At 40.2% G+C, this 19,329-nt stretch overlaps 1 protein-coding gene across 1 annotated transcript in view; it reads left to right on the top strand.

The window, feature by feature from the left end:
• CFAP46 (cilia and flagella associated protein 46) overlaps positions 1 to 19,329 on the top strand; it is a 3,596,153-nt gene that overhangs the window by 2,160,627 nt on the left and 1,416,197 nt on the right. Inside the window, exon 40 of the mRNA XM_044056880.1 lies at positions 9,640 to 9,746. Within this exon, the coding sequence (XP_043912815.1) occupies positions 9,640 to 9,746 (107 nt within the window). The remainder of the gene's footprint in view (positions 1 to 9,639; positions 9,747 to 19,329) is intronic.

Raw genomic sequence — 19,329 nt, 5'->3', positions numbered from 1 at the left:
ACAGTAGATGTTTATTGAAATCATTGCTGCAGTAAGTGTACCCTGCCTCCATCACCCGTGTAGGTTGCACTTACCGTAACAGTAGATGTTCATTGAAATCATTGCTGCAGTAAGTGTGCCCTGCCTCCGTCACCCGTGTAGGTTGCGCTTACCATAACAGTAGATGTTCATTGAAATCATTGCTACAGTAAGTTTACCCTGCCTCCATCACCTGTGTAGGTTGCACTTACCATAACAGTAGATGTTCATTGAAATCATTGCTGCAGTAGGTGTACCCTGCCTCCATCACCTGTGTAGGTTGCACTTACCATAACAGTAGATGTTCATTGAAATCAGTGCTGCAGTAAGTGTACCCTGCCTCCATCACCTGTGTAGGTTGCACTTACCATAACAGTAGATGTTCATTGAAATCATTGCTGCAGTAGGTGTACCCTGCCTCCATCACCCATGTAGGTTGCACTTACCATAACAGTAGATGTTCATTGAAATCATTGCTGCAGTAAGTGTGCCCTGCCTCCATCACCCATGTAGGTTGCACTTACCATAACGGTAGATGTTCATTAAATCATTGCTGCAGTAGGTGTACCTTGCCTCCATCATCCGTGTAGGTTGCACTTACCATAACAGTAGATGTTCATTGAAATCATTGCTGCAGTAAGTGTACCCTGCCGCCATCACCTGTGTAGGTTGCACCTGTGTAGGTTGCACTTACCGTAACAGTAGATGTTCATTGAAATCATTGCTGCAGTAGGTGTACCCTGCCTCCATCACCTGTGTAGTTTGCACTTACCATAACAGTAGATGTTCATTGAAATCATTGCTGCAGTAAGTGTACCCTGCCTCCATCACCCGTGTAGGTTGCACTTACCATAACAGTAGATGTTCATTGAAATCATTGCTGCAGTAAGTGTACCCTGCCTCCATCACCCGTGTAGGTTGCACTTACCATAACAGTAGATGTTCATTGAAATCATTGCTACAGTAAGTGTATCCTGCCTCCATCACCTGTGTAGGTTGCACTTACCATAACAGTAGATGTTCATTGAAATAATTGCTGCAGTAGGTGTACCTGCTTCCATCACCCCTGTAGGTTGCACTTACCATAACAGTAGATATTCATTGAAATCATTGCTGCAGTAAGTGTACCCTGCCTCCATCATCCGTGTAGGTTGCATTTACCATAACAGTAGATGTTCATTGAAATCATTGCTGCAGTAAGTATACCCTACCTCCATCACCTGTGTAGGTTGCACTTACCATAACAGTAGATGTTCATTGAAATCATTGCTGCAGTAAGTGTACCCTGCCTCCATCACCAGTGTAGGTTGCACTTACCATAACAGTTGATGTTCATTGAAATCATTGCTGCAGTAAGTGTACCCTGCCTCCATCACCTGTGTAGGTTGCACTTACCATAACAGTAGATGTTCATTGAAATCATTGCTGCAGTAAGTGTACCCTGCCTCCATCACCTGTGTAGGTTGCACTTACCATAACAGTAGATGTTCATTGAAACCATTACTGCAGTAAGTGTACCCTGCCTCCATCACCCGTGTAGGTTGCACTTACCGTAACAGTAGATGTTCATTGAAATCAGTGCTGCAGTAAGTGTACCCTGCCTCCATCACCCGTGTAGGTTGCACTTACCATAACAGTAGATGTTCATTGAAATCATTGCTACAGTAAGTGTACCCTGCCTCCATCACCTGTGTAGGTTGCACTTACCATAACAGTAGATGTTCATTGAAATCATTGCTGCAGTAGGTGTACCTGCTTCCATCACCCCTGTAGGTTGCACTTACCATAACAGTAGATATTCATTGAAATCATTGCTGCAGTAAGTGTCCCCTGCCTCCATCATCCGTGTAGGTTGCACTTACCATAACAGTAGATGTTCATTGAAATCATTGCTGCAGTAAGTGTACCCTGCCTCCATCACCCGTGTAGGTTGCACTTTCCATAACAGTAGATGTTCATTGAAATCATTGCTGCAGTAGGTGTACCCTGCTTCCATCACCCGTGTAGGTTGCACTTACCATAACAGTAGATGTTCATTGAAATCATTGCTACAGTAAGTGTACCCTGCCTCCATCACCTGTGTAGGTTGCACTTACCATAACAGTAGATGTTCATTGAAATAATTGCTGCAGTAGGTGTACCTGCTTCCATCACCCCTGTAGGTTGCACTTACCATAACAGTAGATATTCATTGAAATCATTGCTGCAGTAAGTGTCCCCTGCCTCCATCATCCGTGTAGGTTGCATTTACCATAACAGTAGATGTTCATTGAAATCATTGCTGCAGTTAAGTATACCCTACCTCCATCACCTGTGTAGGTTGCACTTACCATAACAGTAGATGTTCATTGAAATAATTGCTGCAGTAAGTGTACCTGCTTCCATCACCCCTGTAGGTTGCACTTACCATAACAGTAGATATTCACTGAAATCATTGCTGCAGTAAGTGTCCCTTGCCTCCATCATCCGTGTAGGTTGCATTTACCATAACAGTAGATGTTCATTGAAATCATTGCTGCAGTAAGTATACCCTACCTCCATCACCTGTGTAGGTTGCACTTACCATAACAGTAGATGCTCATTGAAATCATTGCTGCAGTAAGTGTACCCTGCCTCCATCACCTGTGTAGGTTGCACTTACCATAACAGTTGATGTTCATTGAAATTATTGCTGCAGTAAGTATACCCTACCTCCATCACCTGTGTAGGTTGCACTTACCATAACAGTAGATGTTCATTGAGACCATTACTGCAGTAAGTGTACCCTGCCTCCATCACCCGTGTAGGTTGCACTTGCCATAACAGTAGATGTTCATTGAAATCATTGCTGCAGTAAGTGCGCCCTAAGACTCCATCACCCGTGTAGGTTGCAGTTACCATAACAGTAGATGTTCATTTAAATCATTGCTGCAGTAAGTGTACCCTGCCTCCATCACCTGTGTAGGTTGCACTTACCATAACAGTAGATGTTCATTGAAATCACTGCTGCAGTAAGTGTACCCTGCCTCCATCACCCGTGTAGGTTGCACTTACCATAACAGTAGATGTTCATTGAAATCATTGCTGCAGTAAGTGTACTCTGCTTCCATCACCATTTTCTCTTCTGTATATAGTTCTGTTTATAGATAAAGTTATTTGCGTGTAACTTTTCTGTTTTCTCAGGACAGTAGTCTTTCTTCTTTTGGCCATGGACGTCATAAAGACTTTTGCACCCAGGTTGCTATTTCTCCCTTTAGAGCTCAAGCTCCAGCAACAATGGAGCATGTGTGCAGAAGGTAACCAAAGAATTTGGTTGACTGGCCAGCCATTACATCCATGACAGGATATCACCATTATACATAAAGCTCCAGCAGCCACGGAGCATGTGTGCAGAAACTAACTAAAGACTTTGGTTGACTGGCCAGCCATTACATCCATGGCTGGTTATAACCCTTCTAGGTAAAGGCTACTACAGCCATGTAACATGTGTGCAGAAGGTAACTAAAGACTGGCCAGCCATTACATCTGTGACAGGAATATGACCCTTCTAGGTAAAGGCTACTGCAGCAGTGATACCATTGAACCTCTACTGTTTATGGAAAGTGTAATTTACACAGCTGTACTTTATTTCTAAAAAGCTATCTCATTCTTCAAGCGTGCAAACTAATAAACATATCTTACTTTTCCAACTTCTGAAAAGGCTGCTGACAACATCTGAAAAGGGTCCATAGTGCTTTTTAGTTTTGCTCCTGTTTCATGAGCTAAGCTATTGAGATTTTATTCTAAACATGTTTATTGACCTCTTAACACTTACAGCACCATATCTTGGTAGGCTGTACAGGGTGCAGAGCTCTGATATTTGTATACATTACCTTCTTCCCTTTGCAGGGTACAGTGCTCTGACATTTATATACATTGACTTCTTCCCTTTACAGGGTACAGTGCTCTGGCATTTGTATATATTAACTTCCCTTTACAGGCTACAGTACTCTGATATTTGTATACATTAACTTTTTCCCTTTACAGGGTACAGTGCTCTGACATTTATATACATTGAATTCTTCCCTTTACAGGGTTCAGTGCTCTGACAATTATATACATTAACTTTTTCCCTTTACAGGGTTCATTGCTCTGACATTTATATACATTGAATTCTTCCCTTTACAGAGTACACTACTCTGACATTTGTATACATTAACTTTTTCCCTTTACAGGGTACAGTGCTCTGACATTTATATACATTGACTTCTTCCCTTTACAGGGGTCAGTGCTCTGACATTTGTATACATTAACTTCCCTTTACAGGGTTCAGTGCTCTGACATTTGTATGCACTAACTTTTTCCCTTTACAGGGTACAGTGCTCTGACATTTATATACATTGACTTCTTCCCTTTACAGAGTACACTACTCTGACATTTGTATACATTAACTTTTTCCCTTTACACAGGGTACAGAGCTCTGACATTTGTATACATTGACTTCTTCCCTTTACAGGGTTCAGTGATCTGACATTTGTATACATTGACTTCTTCTCTTTACAGAGTACAGTGCTCTGACATTTGTATACATTAACTTTTTCCCTTTACAGGGTTCAGTGCTCTGACATTTGTATACATTGACTTCTTCCCTTTACAGGGTACAGTGCTCTGGCATTTGTATACATTGACTTCTTCCCTTTACAGGGTTCAGTGCTCTGACATTTGTATACATTGACTTCTTCCCTTTACAGAGTACACTACTTTGACATTTGTATACATTAACTTTTTCCCTTTACAGGGTACAGAGCTCTGACATTTGTATACATTGACTTCTTCCCTTTACAGGGTTCAGTGCTCTGACATTTGTATACATTGACTTCTTCCCTTTACAGAGTGCTCTACTCTGACATTTGTATACATTAACTTTTTCCCTTTACAGGGTTCAGTGCTCTGACATTTGTATACATTGACTTCTTCCCTTTACAGGGTACAGTGCTCTGACATTTATATACATTGACTTCTTCCCTTTACAGGGTACAGTGCTCTGGCATTTGTATACATTGTCATCTTCCTGTACAAAATATGATGCTTTATGCTGTTTGCATACATTAACTTTTTCCTTCTACAGGGCATGGTATTCCATGCCATTTGTACACATTAATTTCTTACTCTCTGCCATTTGTACACATTAACTTTTTCCCCATACAGGGTACGATAGTGTCTACCATTTGTGCACATTAACTTCTTCCCCATACAGGGTACTGTAGTGTCTGCCATTAGTATACATTAACTTCTTCCCCTGTACGGGGTACAGTACTCCATGCCATTAGTACACATTAAATTCATCCCCCCGTACAGGGTACAGTGCTCTATGCCATTTATATCCATTAACTTCTTTCTCACTTTGTCTACAGTGGTAAGTTTGAATAAGGCACACAGACAACAATGTTGTGCTCTCACTGTACTGTAACACCCTGTAGTGTGGCTGCAACTTGTGAAATACCAGTCAACATCATCATGTTTTCTCCCGTTTTGTATATGTGGTTTGGGCATTACATCAACAGTGGCAGTCACCCAGAGCCACTATGAACACCTCTGGTTGGCTGTCAGTCATTTCCTCTAATTTCCATCCACCACACCATATGATATGTGCAGGACTCATTGTGCTTTAAAATGAATGGATCCAGTGCTGCTGTGCTGTTTGCTGCTCATTTTTATTTTGGGTGCATTGAGCACCAGGTGACAGGCATCTGATTCCTTTTCTGAATTAAATATATCAGCTTAGCAAACAATTCTCAATCTCACCCTCTAAGAATGGGACCTTTAAGTATTCTATTGCTGTTTTATGATCACTGTTCTGGAGTTTAGCACTTGGCATGCATTTAGACCTAAGTGCAACTGTGCACGACCCCACCTCAGATCAAGACTTGTGATCCTAATTTTGGCAAGCCAAGTTACCGTAAATTAAATTTAACAAATGTTTCATGCCCTGCTATAAATTACCCCTCAACACCCCCCCCCAAATCACAGTAGTTATTTTAGGACTGTAACCAATATTTCTATAAACCATAATAAATTTATTCTAGGTCACTTTGATCGCTCTGCAATAAACTTGCTCACTTACACTATCAATACAAAGCATGCCACATGCTTCCTTGTCTGTGTAAATGTGAACTACTTAGAACAGATGGTAAACATCCACACTAGGGGCACAATATCCTGGATATTGTCTTAACTAAAATTGACTGCTCTGTAACATATATGCCATCATTCATTATCAAATCAGAATGCAGCTTGGTAGTTTTCACATGTAAAGCAAGAGAAGGCACCCCCCCAAAGAAATACATTAGTTTGCAAAGACTTCTCAAAAATAAATCTCCTACATGTATTTACTGACTTAAATAATTTCCACCATATGCTGTATAGATAAAGCAATATCTATCTGTACTGAATACTTGGGAACATTTAAAAACAAACCCTTATGGTGGAACAGTCATGTAAATAAACTTTACAACAAAAGAAAGAAAGTGCAAAGTTGTCATTCACTTATTCCTCATCTTAACAGGGCACTCCAAAGTTTTGGTGAAGAACCTAAGGCAACAGTCAGAAAATGCAAGAGCTGATTGTGAACTCAAAATGGCATCTGATCATTTTTAGCTATGTTAGAAAGTTAAGAAACATTTCCCATCTTTGTTCAGCATTGATTCACAATACCATCTATTCTGCTTCCAAAAGCTAGCTGAACATCATCTCACGCACCATCATAATTGCCTTCCTGTTTCCTTAGTTCTTGACCCTCACAATGATCGCTATAGAACATGTCCCAGCAGACCTTTCTAAAATAAAGAGCAGTATATTGGTGGTCCTTTCTGATAACCAGGAAACTTAATAATTAATGCCAGATATAGCCTATTAAAGCCTCTGTTAAACTAATTTAAGTCCCGGTAGAGCCTATTAAAACCTCTGTTAAACCACTTTAATGGCTAAGTCCCAGTAGCCTTTTCCCCCCTTTGTCTCTGACCATTTCTGAATTGTCTCAAGTTTCTTCCTCTAATGAATCCAAGACAATCATCATCTTCTTGGACTGTTCACCAGAAAGACTTTCATGTCCAGACTCCCAGTCCTCAGAAAGGGAGCTTTCTAGATTAATGAACTGCAGACCTCCCTCTGCAGCATCTTTTAGGTTCATCAAGTTCTCCAGGACTCTCATCAGCATAAATTGAGAAAGAAGGATTTGAGCCTTTGTGAAAGATGGGGAGTCATTCCCTCTACCTCTCCTTCCACTCCAAAGGCTGAGATAGCTGGCTCATCTACTCTCATTTTTCCTCCTTCACCCTTCCTAATCTTGGAGCCACTAGTTTCGGAGTTGTGGTTCCAATTGATCATTCCCCTGTTAGCGTCAACAAAACTGAGATTTTTTGACATTGACAGTTTCTATGATTCTTTGGACTGTGAAGCCTTAAGAGCTTATTAGATCCCACAGCTGAGAAGTTGATGCCACCCACATGTGTTCAGGGTCAACAGTGATGTATTTGGGTCCATCTTTGTCCTTGGATGCTGTAGTCCCAAACACCTTGGCTCCATTCTCAGCCTCAGATGTGGCTGAATCACTGACTCAAAGAAAGTTGTCTTCTGATCCTTTGGCTTTGTATTTGGGGTCTGATTAAAGAGAGCCCCCCAAAGCTCTGTCTTTCCTTTCAGAGCCTTTTGGGAAACTTTAGCCATTTGGTCAACTCAGGAAGGACATGTTTCTCAAACATTGGTTCCCCTCTAGACTTCCCAGTGTGTCTGTAGCCATCAGTACTCATCTTCCTTCCCTAAGACAGTCTGGTTCTGATAGCCCATCACTACTCATCTTCCTTCCCAAGGACAGTCTGGTTCTGATAGCCCATCAGTACTCATCTTCCTTCCCAAGGACAGTCTGGTTCTGATAGCCCATCAGTACTCATCTTCCTTCCCAAGGACAGTCTGGTTCTGATAGCCCATCAGTACTCATCTTCCTTCCCAAGGACAGTCTGGTTCTGATAGCCCATCAGTACTCATCTTCCGTCCCAAGGACAGTCTGGTTCTGATAGCCCATCACTACTCATCTTCCTTCCCAAGGACAGTCTGGTTCTGATAGCCCATTAGTACTCATCTTCCTTCCCAAGGACAGCCTGGTTCTGATAGCCCATCCATACTCATCTTCCTTCCCAAGGACAGTCTGGTTCTGATAGCTCATTAGTACTCATCTTCCTTCCCAAGGACAGTCTGGTTCTGATAGCCGATCAGTACTCATCTTCCTTCCCAAGGACAGTCTGGTTCTTATAGCCCATCAGTACTCATCTTCCTTCCCAAGGACTGTCTGATTCTGATAGCCCATCAGTACTCTCATCTTCCTTCCCAAGGACAGTCTGATTCTGATAGCCCATCAGTACTCATCTTCCTTCCCAAGAACAGTCTGGTTCTGATAGCCCATCAGTACTCATCTTCCTTCCCAAGAACAGTCTGGTTCTGATAGCCCATCAGTACTCATCTTCCTTCCCAAGGGCAGTCTGGTTATGATAGCCCATCAGTACTCATCTGTCTTCCCAAGGACAGTCTGGTTCTGATAGCCCATTAGTACTCATCTTCCTTCCCAAGGACAGTCTGGTTCTGATAGCCCATCAGTACTCATCTTCCTTCCCAAGGACAGTCTGGTTTTGATAGCTTCAGTCCTTCCCTTCCCTTCCTCATTGAACCAGTGACACTTCTGACTTTTCAACCTTGCCCCTATTTGAAGAGTACAGAAAGTATAATTGTAAAAGGAAGCAGTTAAATCTTCTCAGATGTCACACACCACAGAAACAAATCCTTATGGAGGGTAAAGGTCCCCTGAATCTCCCCAGAGGGCAACACTTTTGATGAGCTAATGGAATTACTGAGACAAAGATGGAGCTATTCCACTGATACCCCTTCCATGGATGAAGCTTTCAGGGAAGTGCCATATACATCCTGGGTTGTCCCACCTACTGGTCACCTAATTTACATCATTTTCAGAGGGTTTGGCAGAATCCTGATGTAGTGGAATCAATCTTGAGCTGGAGAGACCTTGGAAGTATCTAACCAAAAAGAACTATAGGTCTCATGTCCCTCTTCCTTTTCTCTGTGTTCTTTTTCTTACACCTTTCCATTGAGATCTGAGTTTGATCTCTTACACCTGCTATGTTTTCATGGAATTAATTGCTCCCCAAACACGTATAAAGTACCTCATTCTTTTAGGACACATTGACACAACAGGTTCTTATCCCAGTTTATTCACCACCCATAGAATAAACTCTGCACGCATATTAGGCATAGTAGTACCACAGCTACATTTGAGACTGTCCTAGATAATTGGATGGGCACTCATAAATTATCCACAACCCTATCTTATGTGACCTGCTTGTGGCAGGAGGTAGCTGTTGATGTTAGATGATCTGGATTAAGCAGGTAGCTGCTGCTGGTGGGTGCTCAGAGCTAAGCTTTTGGTGGTCTGACTAGTGAATGCCTAGTATATACCAGTGAGCCTAAGTATTTAATTTTGTTATAGTGATTAAACATGCAGTGTGGTATACTGTTTTTAAAACATTTATTGTACTTTGACTTGACAGAAATCTATTTAGTTAAATGTGTTGAAACATATTCCCTTTTGCATATTTTTAGGCTTGTGAACTTCTCCAGCATACTGTAAAGGTGTTCAGATCTGCCTTAGAAGAGAAGCCTAATCGGTCATCTGTTCTAGGATTTATGATTGCTTCAATGGAATTTAGGTAAGATCCATATTTGGATCTCCGGATAATTGTGCCCTTTTTCCAAACAAAGCATTAGATGTAAATGTTGACATGCGTATGATTATGGCCGATGACCTTAACATTAGCTCCTCACTAGAATTATTGAAATATCTCAGGTTTTGAGCCGCTGTCCTATAGATTTATTAACAATGTGTGCATTAATGCGTATCTAGTTATATTTAGTTCACATTTATATTATATTGATTTTTTTTATTGTCCCTTTTTATGTAAACCTGGAAATGTTTCCTGTCATGAAGCCTTTAATTTCGGCCATTGACTGATATCCTTTGTTTTTGTGAAATACTTTGTCTAATATTATTATTCTCTGACCCTATAGAGACATGAACAGAACAGCTCATGTAATTAAAAGTCTTCCCAAGTTCTTTAAAAGTTACATCTCACATTCTATGCCCTGGTCTCTTCAAGAAGAGAATATGTCATTTCTAAATGCTTTGCACAGTTGAAACGAACATTGTTGCATTATGTGATTTCATAGACTTCAAGTTACAAATTGTTTTGTAGTATGTTATGTAGTTGGTACGTCTGCTCATATTAATGCTGGGATGTGCAATTCAGTGCACATAGCAAATCATCCATGCCTAGAGGGTGGCTGGTTCTAAGACATAGGCAGCTCGGCTGCATATGAGTCAAAGTACTGCAGTAACTTATATGTGCTGGTGCTTGCATAGTACATGTAAATAAGGAACTCCATGTAAACTAGCCACACTAAGTACATTAATGATGACACAAAACATGATAGACTTTAGAAATGTATAAGATGGGTGAGATGCTTGGTGTTACATGTCCATTTTACTCACCAGGATTTGTGTTGTACCAGGTAGGAATGATATTAGGAGTGTTAGCAACAGTGGCAGAACAGCATATGTTTGCTACTGCCATAGATGCAGTGCCCACAATGCTGAGCGTGGTGCCCATCTGCACCAGTAGTAGGTACACAGACATTACTTGACATACCACCAGCTAACAGACTAGCAGACTGTGAACCATTTTTGTGTGTACAATGGAGACTGTAAGAGAACTATATTTAACCTGTGTTTTTTCTTGAATGCAGACCAGAGGAGCCTCCAGTGGTATCCTGATGTTAGGTGTTGAGGAAGGTTACTACCTGGTGCACCAACAGCTAAATGCCAACCTTGGCAACATGGAGCACCTTCTAGTGCAACTAAGAGAGTCATGTTTTGCCTGAGGTTTGACGCCATCTGGGCTAAGCCAACCTTATCCTGTTTCTGGTGTGTTCTCATCTGTATGTTCCTTCCCCATTCATTTTTTTCCCTTTGTATTATGTTTTCATGCCTTCTACATTCTTTGTACATTATCCAGCCCTCCCCATCACCACTTGTCCACCTTCTATGTGTATGTGTCGATCCATTTTCCTTCCCATCTTTTGTACCACTATTATCCAATCTGTCTCTTTTCCATTTTTTTATAAGAAACATCTTTATTAAATTATCATGTGTGACATTGACAATCTTCATTTATATAATTGAAAATAAATCCTAGTGGCACCATATCAGTTGCAGTCATTATACCTTACAGACTATGGCAACACAACTGTAGCTGCAAACATTATACATCACTTTTAATATATCCAGTCATTGTCAGTAAGCCATTACATAGCTTGCTCAGATCCTTCCTTCCTTTTAAACATCATTCCTCCTTTGCATGTAGTGGTCCCACATTTCCCATTTTTTCCTGTGTAATTTACTCCTGCCCTTTTTGAAAGATCCCAGTGCCAGTTGTTTCATCTCTGTTACTATCTTTGTTACTTCTAGTAAAGTTGGTTTAGACTTTGATTTCCATTTTCTAGTTATTACTTTTTGGCAGCCATCATAATTAGACTCAGTAAGGCCTTACTATGTCTGGGCAATTCCAACTCTGTATTATAGTCCAAAAAATCATTTCCCTAGTCACTCCCGTTTGCTCAGCCAGCATCTCCGACAGAGCAGTCTGTGGGGAATCTTTAAAGTCAGCCAACTCATTACACTTCCAGAACGTATGTTCCCAGTTACCTCTTAGTTCCCCATTACTTCTCCAACATTTGCTGTCAACCTGAGGAAAGATTCTTTGGAGCCTGCTTGGGGTATGAAAATATCTGTGTAAACACTTTCAGGCAAAGATCCTAAATCTTCTAGATTTTCTTGCATATTTGGGAGACGTACATATATCCCTCCATTGTTTCTTTGTGAATTGCTTATCCAATCTTTCTTCCGAATTCTTCCTAACCTCTTTTGATTGCTTCTTATGTTATCAATATTTTATATGCTCTACTAATTATTCCTTTCTTAACGGCAACTTCTGTTTTTAGATTCTACTAAGAACTACCAGTGCTGGTCTTTGGTTTAGGACCTTCTGTTTCTTTCTCTTTGCCTGTACTCTATCGATCCTTGATATGGAAGGCAGTCTGTAACCTGCAGCCCAAATACGTTCTTGGCCTCTTCCCATTCCATCATCTTTCCCTTCCTAGTTATTTACCCCCAGTTCCTTTGCCGATTTCTCCAATATACTCCTGCCCCCTATTGCCTGTACCTTATTTGCAGTCTCGCCTGTCCGCAGAATCTCCTTTATCCATCTGGTATTGGCTTAGTTCTTAGAATACCTTCTGCTACTTTATGAATATAATATTCTGTATGATTATTGTTGTTCTCCTTAAAGGTTTGCATCCAAAATCCCAATCTCTCCCTGTTACTAGAACTACCCCCCCCCCCCCGTTTCTTCAACATCTCTTTCTGTTTTGAATTATAAACTGTGCTGCTCTGAAATTCCCATTCAAATCGGGTAATCCCAATCCACCCTGCTCTATTGGAAGAAAAAGCTTATCCAACTTGCCTCTTGCTGTCTTTCCCTTCAGATAAAATCCTTTAGCTCTTTCATAATTACTATCCACAACTTCTCCTCTGGTTGCTAAAAACATGCCTGACATATATATTACTAAAGGGACTAAAAACATTTTAACTGCTTGTATCTTACAATCAATATCCATATAACAGAGCTTGCATTTTCTCAATTTTTGTATTATCTTTTGTTTGTTCTCTTCTCACATATCCTTAGCTGCCACATCGGTATCATTTTTAATCCATACTCCTAAATATTTCATTTTATCTTATCCCCATATTTACGAATATTGCTGAACCAATTCATATATGGCTACATAATTTACCGCTATTGCTTTTTGTTTTTAGCTTCATTAATTTTGTATCCTGAAAAGATTTGAAACTGCCTCAATATGTTTCCACGATATAGTGATGTCCCTGTCAGGTTTTGTCAGGTATAAAATAATGTCATTTGCAAATAGAGACAGCTTCTCTTGACTACCATACCAATTATATCCTTGAATTTCTGAGTCCCTTATTTTCTTTGCCAATGGTTCTAATTATAATGCAAAGAACAAAGGGGGGAGAGGACACCCCTGCTTGGTTCCACTGTTCAAGCAGAGATTATCAGAGAGGATCCTGCCCACTTTAATTTTTGCCTCTGACCCCTCAGGTATCCGCCTAATCAGTCTTATAATGTTTTTCCAGGTAATGCAAATACTTCCATTGCTCTGCTCATAATGTCCCAGTTCACTCTGTCAAATGCTTTCTTTACATCAAGACCCACCAACAACAGTGGTATTTTCTTACATTCTGCTTTCCTCTGGATCATCACTGTTCTGTTCATATTGTCAAATGTTTGCCTCCCCTCCACAAAATCACACTGATCCATATCTATCAATGTTGGCATCACTTTTGCCATTACAGACAACAGCGCTTTATAATCATGGTTTAGTATTGAAATGGGCCTGTATGAAGCTGGGTCTGATGGAGCTTTACCCTCTTTAGGTATTACAGCTACCACTGCTTTCTTCCTGACTTTCCTGTAGGCTGGTTATACATCACCATTTTTATCTCCTCTCCTCCTATCCTGTTAGTAATTCAGCCTCATCTACCTCTAGCCTGGGCATATTTAATTCTTCCATAAACCCATTTGGACCTTTTCTTGATTTCCATATTTCTCTGCTTCATACAGACCTTCATAGAATTTTCAAAGTATTTCCCATACTTCTACCAGATCCCTTGTTATCTTCCTTGTTATAGGCTCCCTAAGCTTGGTGACAGCCCTTTCTATTTTCTGCTGCCTGAGAAGTTGTGCTAAAAGTTTTTGTGCATTAGGGTTATTATCAAAAAATAGTTGATTAACAGCAATCTTTTTAAACTCACGCATATCATCGAGGTAATCCCTTATTTTCTGTTTAGCATTCTGCAGTTGCTTTTCCTCTTGTTCTGTAAGATTTCCCCTTTTTTGCAGGACTTTAATCCTTGTCAGTCCCTCAAATTCTTGTTACTCCTTAATATCTCCCTTTTATTTTCACCCTGTTTTTAAATTCCATTTTAATTTTATCTCACTCCCTAGCTATATTTTTCAGAAGAAATTTCTGTCTTCTTTAAAAGCTGAATAATGTCCACTGGCCATTTCTTAAATTCCTCTATTTTCAACAGATAGGCGGGAAAGCTGCAGTATTTTTATTTTAGTGATAATTGGCACATGATTTGAAATAGTTATTGGTTGCATATCAAGACCTTCAACTAAATGCATATATTCCTGTGAAATGTATATTCTGTCTAGCCTATCCCAGTTTTTGTATCTTGGAGAATAATATGTAAATTCACTCCAAATTCCTAGTACTGAATTCACATCTTCTATGCCAAATATTTTCATAAATTTCTTTAATAATCCACCCTCCTCTGTTATATTTTCTCTTCTGGGCCCCTCATACACATCTTCACTGTTGCAAATCAAATTCCAGTCCCCACCTACAAGTAATATTCCTTGCTAAAAGCTGATTATTTCTCCCAGAATTTTCTTAAGCTCCATTGTAGCAGTTTGTGGTGGAATATAAACACATGCCAGTGTAATCCTCCTCCCTTGCCAGTACTATAAACCATTATCATCTTTTCTATTTTCATCTATTACTATTGGAGCTCCTTTTGAAGTTAATATAAGTACTCCTCTCTTCCTTTGCCCCAGATGTTCTGCTGAATAACCGTCCTGAAAACCTTTCTTTATCAAATTCGCATTCATTTCTTCCCAAGTGTATTTTTTGGAACATAGCTACTTGCACTCTACATTTTTTAATATACTATGATATTCACTACTCTTTCTATTGTGTATTTATCTGCAAGACCATTCATGTTTAAAAACATAGAAAGGGTCGTGTTCTGGAGGGATTATTCTTTTCCCCATTTATCTATATAACAGCTTTTTTGCTAAATGTACGGTTCCAGTTTTTTGTATTCAGTGCATGCACCAATTGGCAGGTTAATCTTTTTTAAAATTGTTTTTGTCATCTCCATTTGAGCCTATGTTACATGGATTGGTAACCCCGTGTGAATTGCAGGAGTCATTTCTGGGCACATTGCGGGTGCTGCGAAGGGAACTTCTGGCTGACATCAGAGAGTGAAACAGTGCTAATTTCATGAACTTTAATGGTACTTTGACTTGGAAATGAGGTCCATTCCCATCATGGTATCAGTAACCCAAAAGATGTGGAGAAATTAAAAAGGGCTAGAGAAAAGAAAGGTCATTCATTCTAAGACGCATGTTACAGCCTGTGCATTTAGTAAATGCTGTCTGATTTTGACTAATCTTTATAGCTCTCCCAGCTAAGAAAACACTTGAATGCTTTCAGTCAACATTCTCTCCAAGCCATTTCTCTTTATCAGATTGTCTTCTGGTGACATGCAAACCAGACACAAACTGCTAAAGATACCATGTTAACCAGAAAAAAAACTTATAATATTCAGTATTCTTTTCCATTTATGTTTTGTAATAAATTCGTTGCTGGATACATACCCAGGGTTAACCCAATCATTTTCCTATGCAAGCATGAAAAATGCACTCTGATTTTTTTTTTTTTTTTGCCATGCTCTCTCAGCCAGACTCTCTCTGTAGTCCATAGCACCAGGAGAACATGAAGTAGAACCTCCTCCTGATTCACACCTCACCCTTTGTTGGACAAACTTTTGTATTTCCTCCTTAGCATGTACTTCATCAAAACATGATTTTACCCCTCCAGGGATAAACACCTTGAAGATGGCTGGGTACAGTAGTTTGAATCTCACGTCTGCTTTTCGACATTCCCTAAATAATGGAATATATTTGCTTCTCTTCTGCTTGGTGTACACTGACTAATCATTCTCCACAAACACTCTGCTATCTCCCACTTTTAGCACTTTATCATTGTACCACCGTTTTGTCAAAACCAGCTCCTTCTGTCAGTAAGACTGCATTTTTACTATTAAAGGTCTATGTTGTTTTTTGGTAATTAGATTTGAGCACACATACAATGTTCCCTTTCAATTAACAGTTTCAGTTGTGGAATACCAGTCCAGTTGCTTATTTGTTGCTTTCATAAAATGAATACAGTCTGTTGCTTCCAACTTCTCTGGTACAGCATAAAATCTCAGGTTTCCCTATGTGCTCTGTCCTGTAATTCTGTTATTTTTTGAAACATCTTGTCTTGTGCAGTGTCATATCCAGATGGCCTTTTCTTCATTTCAACCTTTTGCAGTTCTGTCACCTTATCTGAATATGTGTTTAAAGCGTCTTCCATGTTTTCCAGCTTTTTATTATTTGTGTTCATACACTCCTTTAGTGTTTTGTTTGTTTTAACCAGGTCTGTGTACAGCTGTGTACTCTCCTCTAGGTTACTGGAAGTCATGTCTGGACCTTGTAGTGCTTCTTGTTGAACCACTGCAGTACTCCTCGCAGTCTGTGCTTCTTCCTCACCTTTTGTAGCCGATTTTCCACTGGATCTTTTATATTTCTTTTTTTCAAGGCAGTGCACTTACTAGTCAGTTACTGAAATTTACCCAGAAGTCTTGGTCCACTGGCCTTCTTTGCTAAGTTTCTGTTTTTAGACTGAGAGAGCCAGAATTAAGTTGTCACTAAATGTGCAGCCATCTTGGAATCCTCCTGTTTCTTTTCCATTTTGTCTGTCTGCCCCTGCTACCTACCCTTCTCCCTCTATCCCAGCTGTAGCCACCCTTCTGTTTTGAAATTAATAAAGAATTCTGTATAAAAAAATCATGCCTTATGGTTACCTTTCTGTTTTTACTAATGCGTGTTGGTCTTCCCTTTTCTACTTGCCTATCTACTCCACTTCCCCCTCAGTTATATGATGAACAGGATTGACAGTTTGCTGAGTGTATGTACAGTGGCCCATCTGTTCACCAGTTTGCTGCCTTTTTTGTGGCTCCCTGGTGCAGTCTGTAGGTGTATGCCTGTACGTTGCACATGTTGGCTTGCCCTGCTTATGTCATACTAGCATGCTTTAGCTTTGTCGTCATCCACATTGTCTTTGTGCGCTCTTAAAATGCTGCTCTTTCTGTAAGCTGTTAACACTGTTCTTGATATTACTGCAAAGTTACCTTATGTAGTCTTGCAGGTACTAACCCCTGCCTAGCATATGCTACACCTGTGATTATAATAGTGTTTCATGTAGCACCTGCTGCATCTGTAATTATAATAGTGTTTCATGTAGCACTTGCTGCATCTGTAATTATAATGGTGTTTCATGTAGCACCTGCTGCATCTGTAATTGTAACGGTGTTTCATGTAGCACCTGCTGCATCTGTAATTATAACGGTGTTTCATGTAGCACCTGCTGCATCTGTAATTATAACGGTGTTTCATGTAGCACCTGCTGCGTCTGTAATTATAACGGTGTTTCATGTAGCACCTGCTGCGTCTGTAATTATAACGGTGTTTCATGTAGCACCTGCTGCATCTGTAATTATAACGGTGTTTCATGTAGCACTTGCGTCTGTAATTATAACGGTGTTTCATGTAGCACCTGCTGCATCTGTAATTATAACGGGGTTTCATGTAGCACCTGCTGCATCTGTAATTATAACGGTGTTTCATGTAGCACCTGCTGCGTCTGTAATAACGGTGTTTCATGTAGCACCTGCTGCGTCTGTAATTATAACGGTGTTTCATGTAGCACCTGCTGCATCTGTAATTAAAACGGTGTTTCATGTAGCACCTGCTGCATCTGTAATTATAACGGTGTTTCATGTAGCACCTGCTGCGTCTGTAATTATAACGGTGTTTCATGTAGCACCTGCTGCATCTGTAATTATAACGGTGTTTCATGTAGCACCTGCTGCGTCTGTAATTATAACGGTGTTTCATGTAGCACCTGCTGCATCTGTAATTATAAGTGTTTCATGTAGCACCTGCTGCAGCTGTAATTATAATGGTGTTTCCTGTAGCACCTGCTGCATCTGTAATTATAACGGTGTTTCATGTAGCACCTGCTGCGTCTGTAATTATAATGGTGTTTCATGTAGCACCTGCTGCATCTGTAATTATAATGGTGTTTCATGTAGCACCTGCTGCATCTGTAATTATAACGGTGTTTCATGTAGCACCTGCTGCATCTGTACTTATAACGGTGTTTCATGTAGCACCTGCTGCATCTGTAATTATAACGGTGTTTCATGTAGCACCTGCTGCGTCTGTAATTATAACGGTGCTTCATGTAGCACCTGCTGCATCTGTAATTATAATGGTGTTTCATGTAGCACCTGCTGCGTCTGTAATTATAACGGTGTTTCATGTAGCACCTGCTGCATCTGTAATTATAACGGTGTTTCATGTAGCACCTGCTGCATCTGTAATTATAACGGTGTTTCATGTAGCACCTGCTGCGTCTGTAATTATAATGGTGTTTCATGTAGCACCTGCTGCATCTGTAATTATAACAGTGTTTCATGTAGCACCTGCTGCATCTGTAATTATAAGCGTTTCATGTAGCACCTGCTGCGTCTGTAATTATAACGGTGTTTCATGTAGCACCTGCTGCGTCTGTAATTATAACGGTGTTTCATGTAGCACCTGCTGCGTCTGTAATTATAACGGTGTTTCATGTAGCACCTGCTGCGTCTGTAATTATAACGGTGTTTCATGTAGCACCTGCTGCATCTGTAATTATAACGGTGTTTCATGTAGCACCTGCTGCGTCTGTAATTATAACGGTGTTTCATGTAGCACCTGCTGCATCTGTAATTATGGTGTTTCATGTAGCACCTGCTGCATCTGTAATTATAACGGTGTTTCATGTAGCACCCGCTGCATCTGTAATTATAACGTGTTTCATGTAGCACCTGCTGCATCTGTAATTATAACAGTGTTTCATGTAGCACCTGCTGCATCTGTAATTATAACAGTGTTTCATGTAGCACCTGCTGCATCTGTAATTATAACAGTGTTTCATGTAGCACCTGCTGCATCTGTAATTATAACAGTGTTTCATGTAGCACCTGCTGCATCTGTAATTATAACAGTGTTTCATGTAGCACCTGCTGCATCTGTAATTATAACAGTGTTTCATGTAGCACCTGCTGCATCTGTAATTATAACAGTGTTTCATGTAGCACCTGCTGCGTCTGTAATTATAACGGTGTTTCATGTAGCACCTGCTGCGTCTGTAATTATAACGGTGTTTCATGTAGCACCTGCTGCATCTGTAATTATAACGGTGTTTCATGTAGCACCTGCT

The sequence above is a fragment of the Protopterus annectens genome, chromosome 14.part0 (assembly GCF_019279795.1).
Source record: "Protopterus annectens isolate FY-2018-M chromosome 14.part0, PAN1.0, whole genome shotgun sequence".
Taxonomy (NCBI): domain Eukaryota; kingdom Metazoa; phylum Chordata; order Ceratodontiformes; family Protopteridae; genus Protopterus; species Protopterus annectens.
The sequence above is the reverse complement of the archived record's forward strand: the minus strand, read 5'-3'. Positions and strand labels throughout refer to the sequence as shown.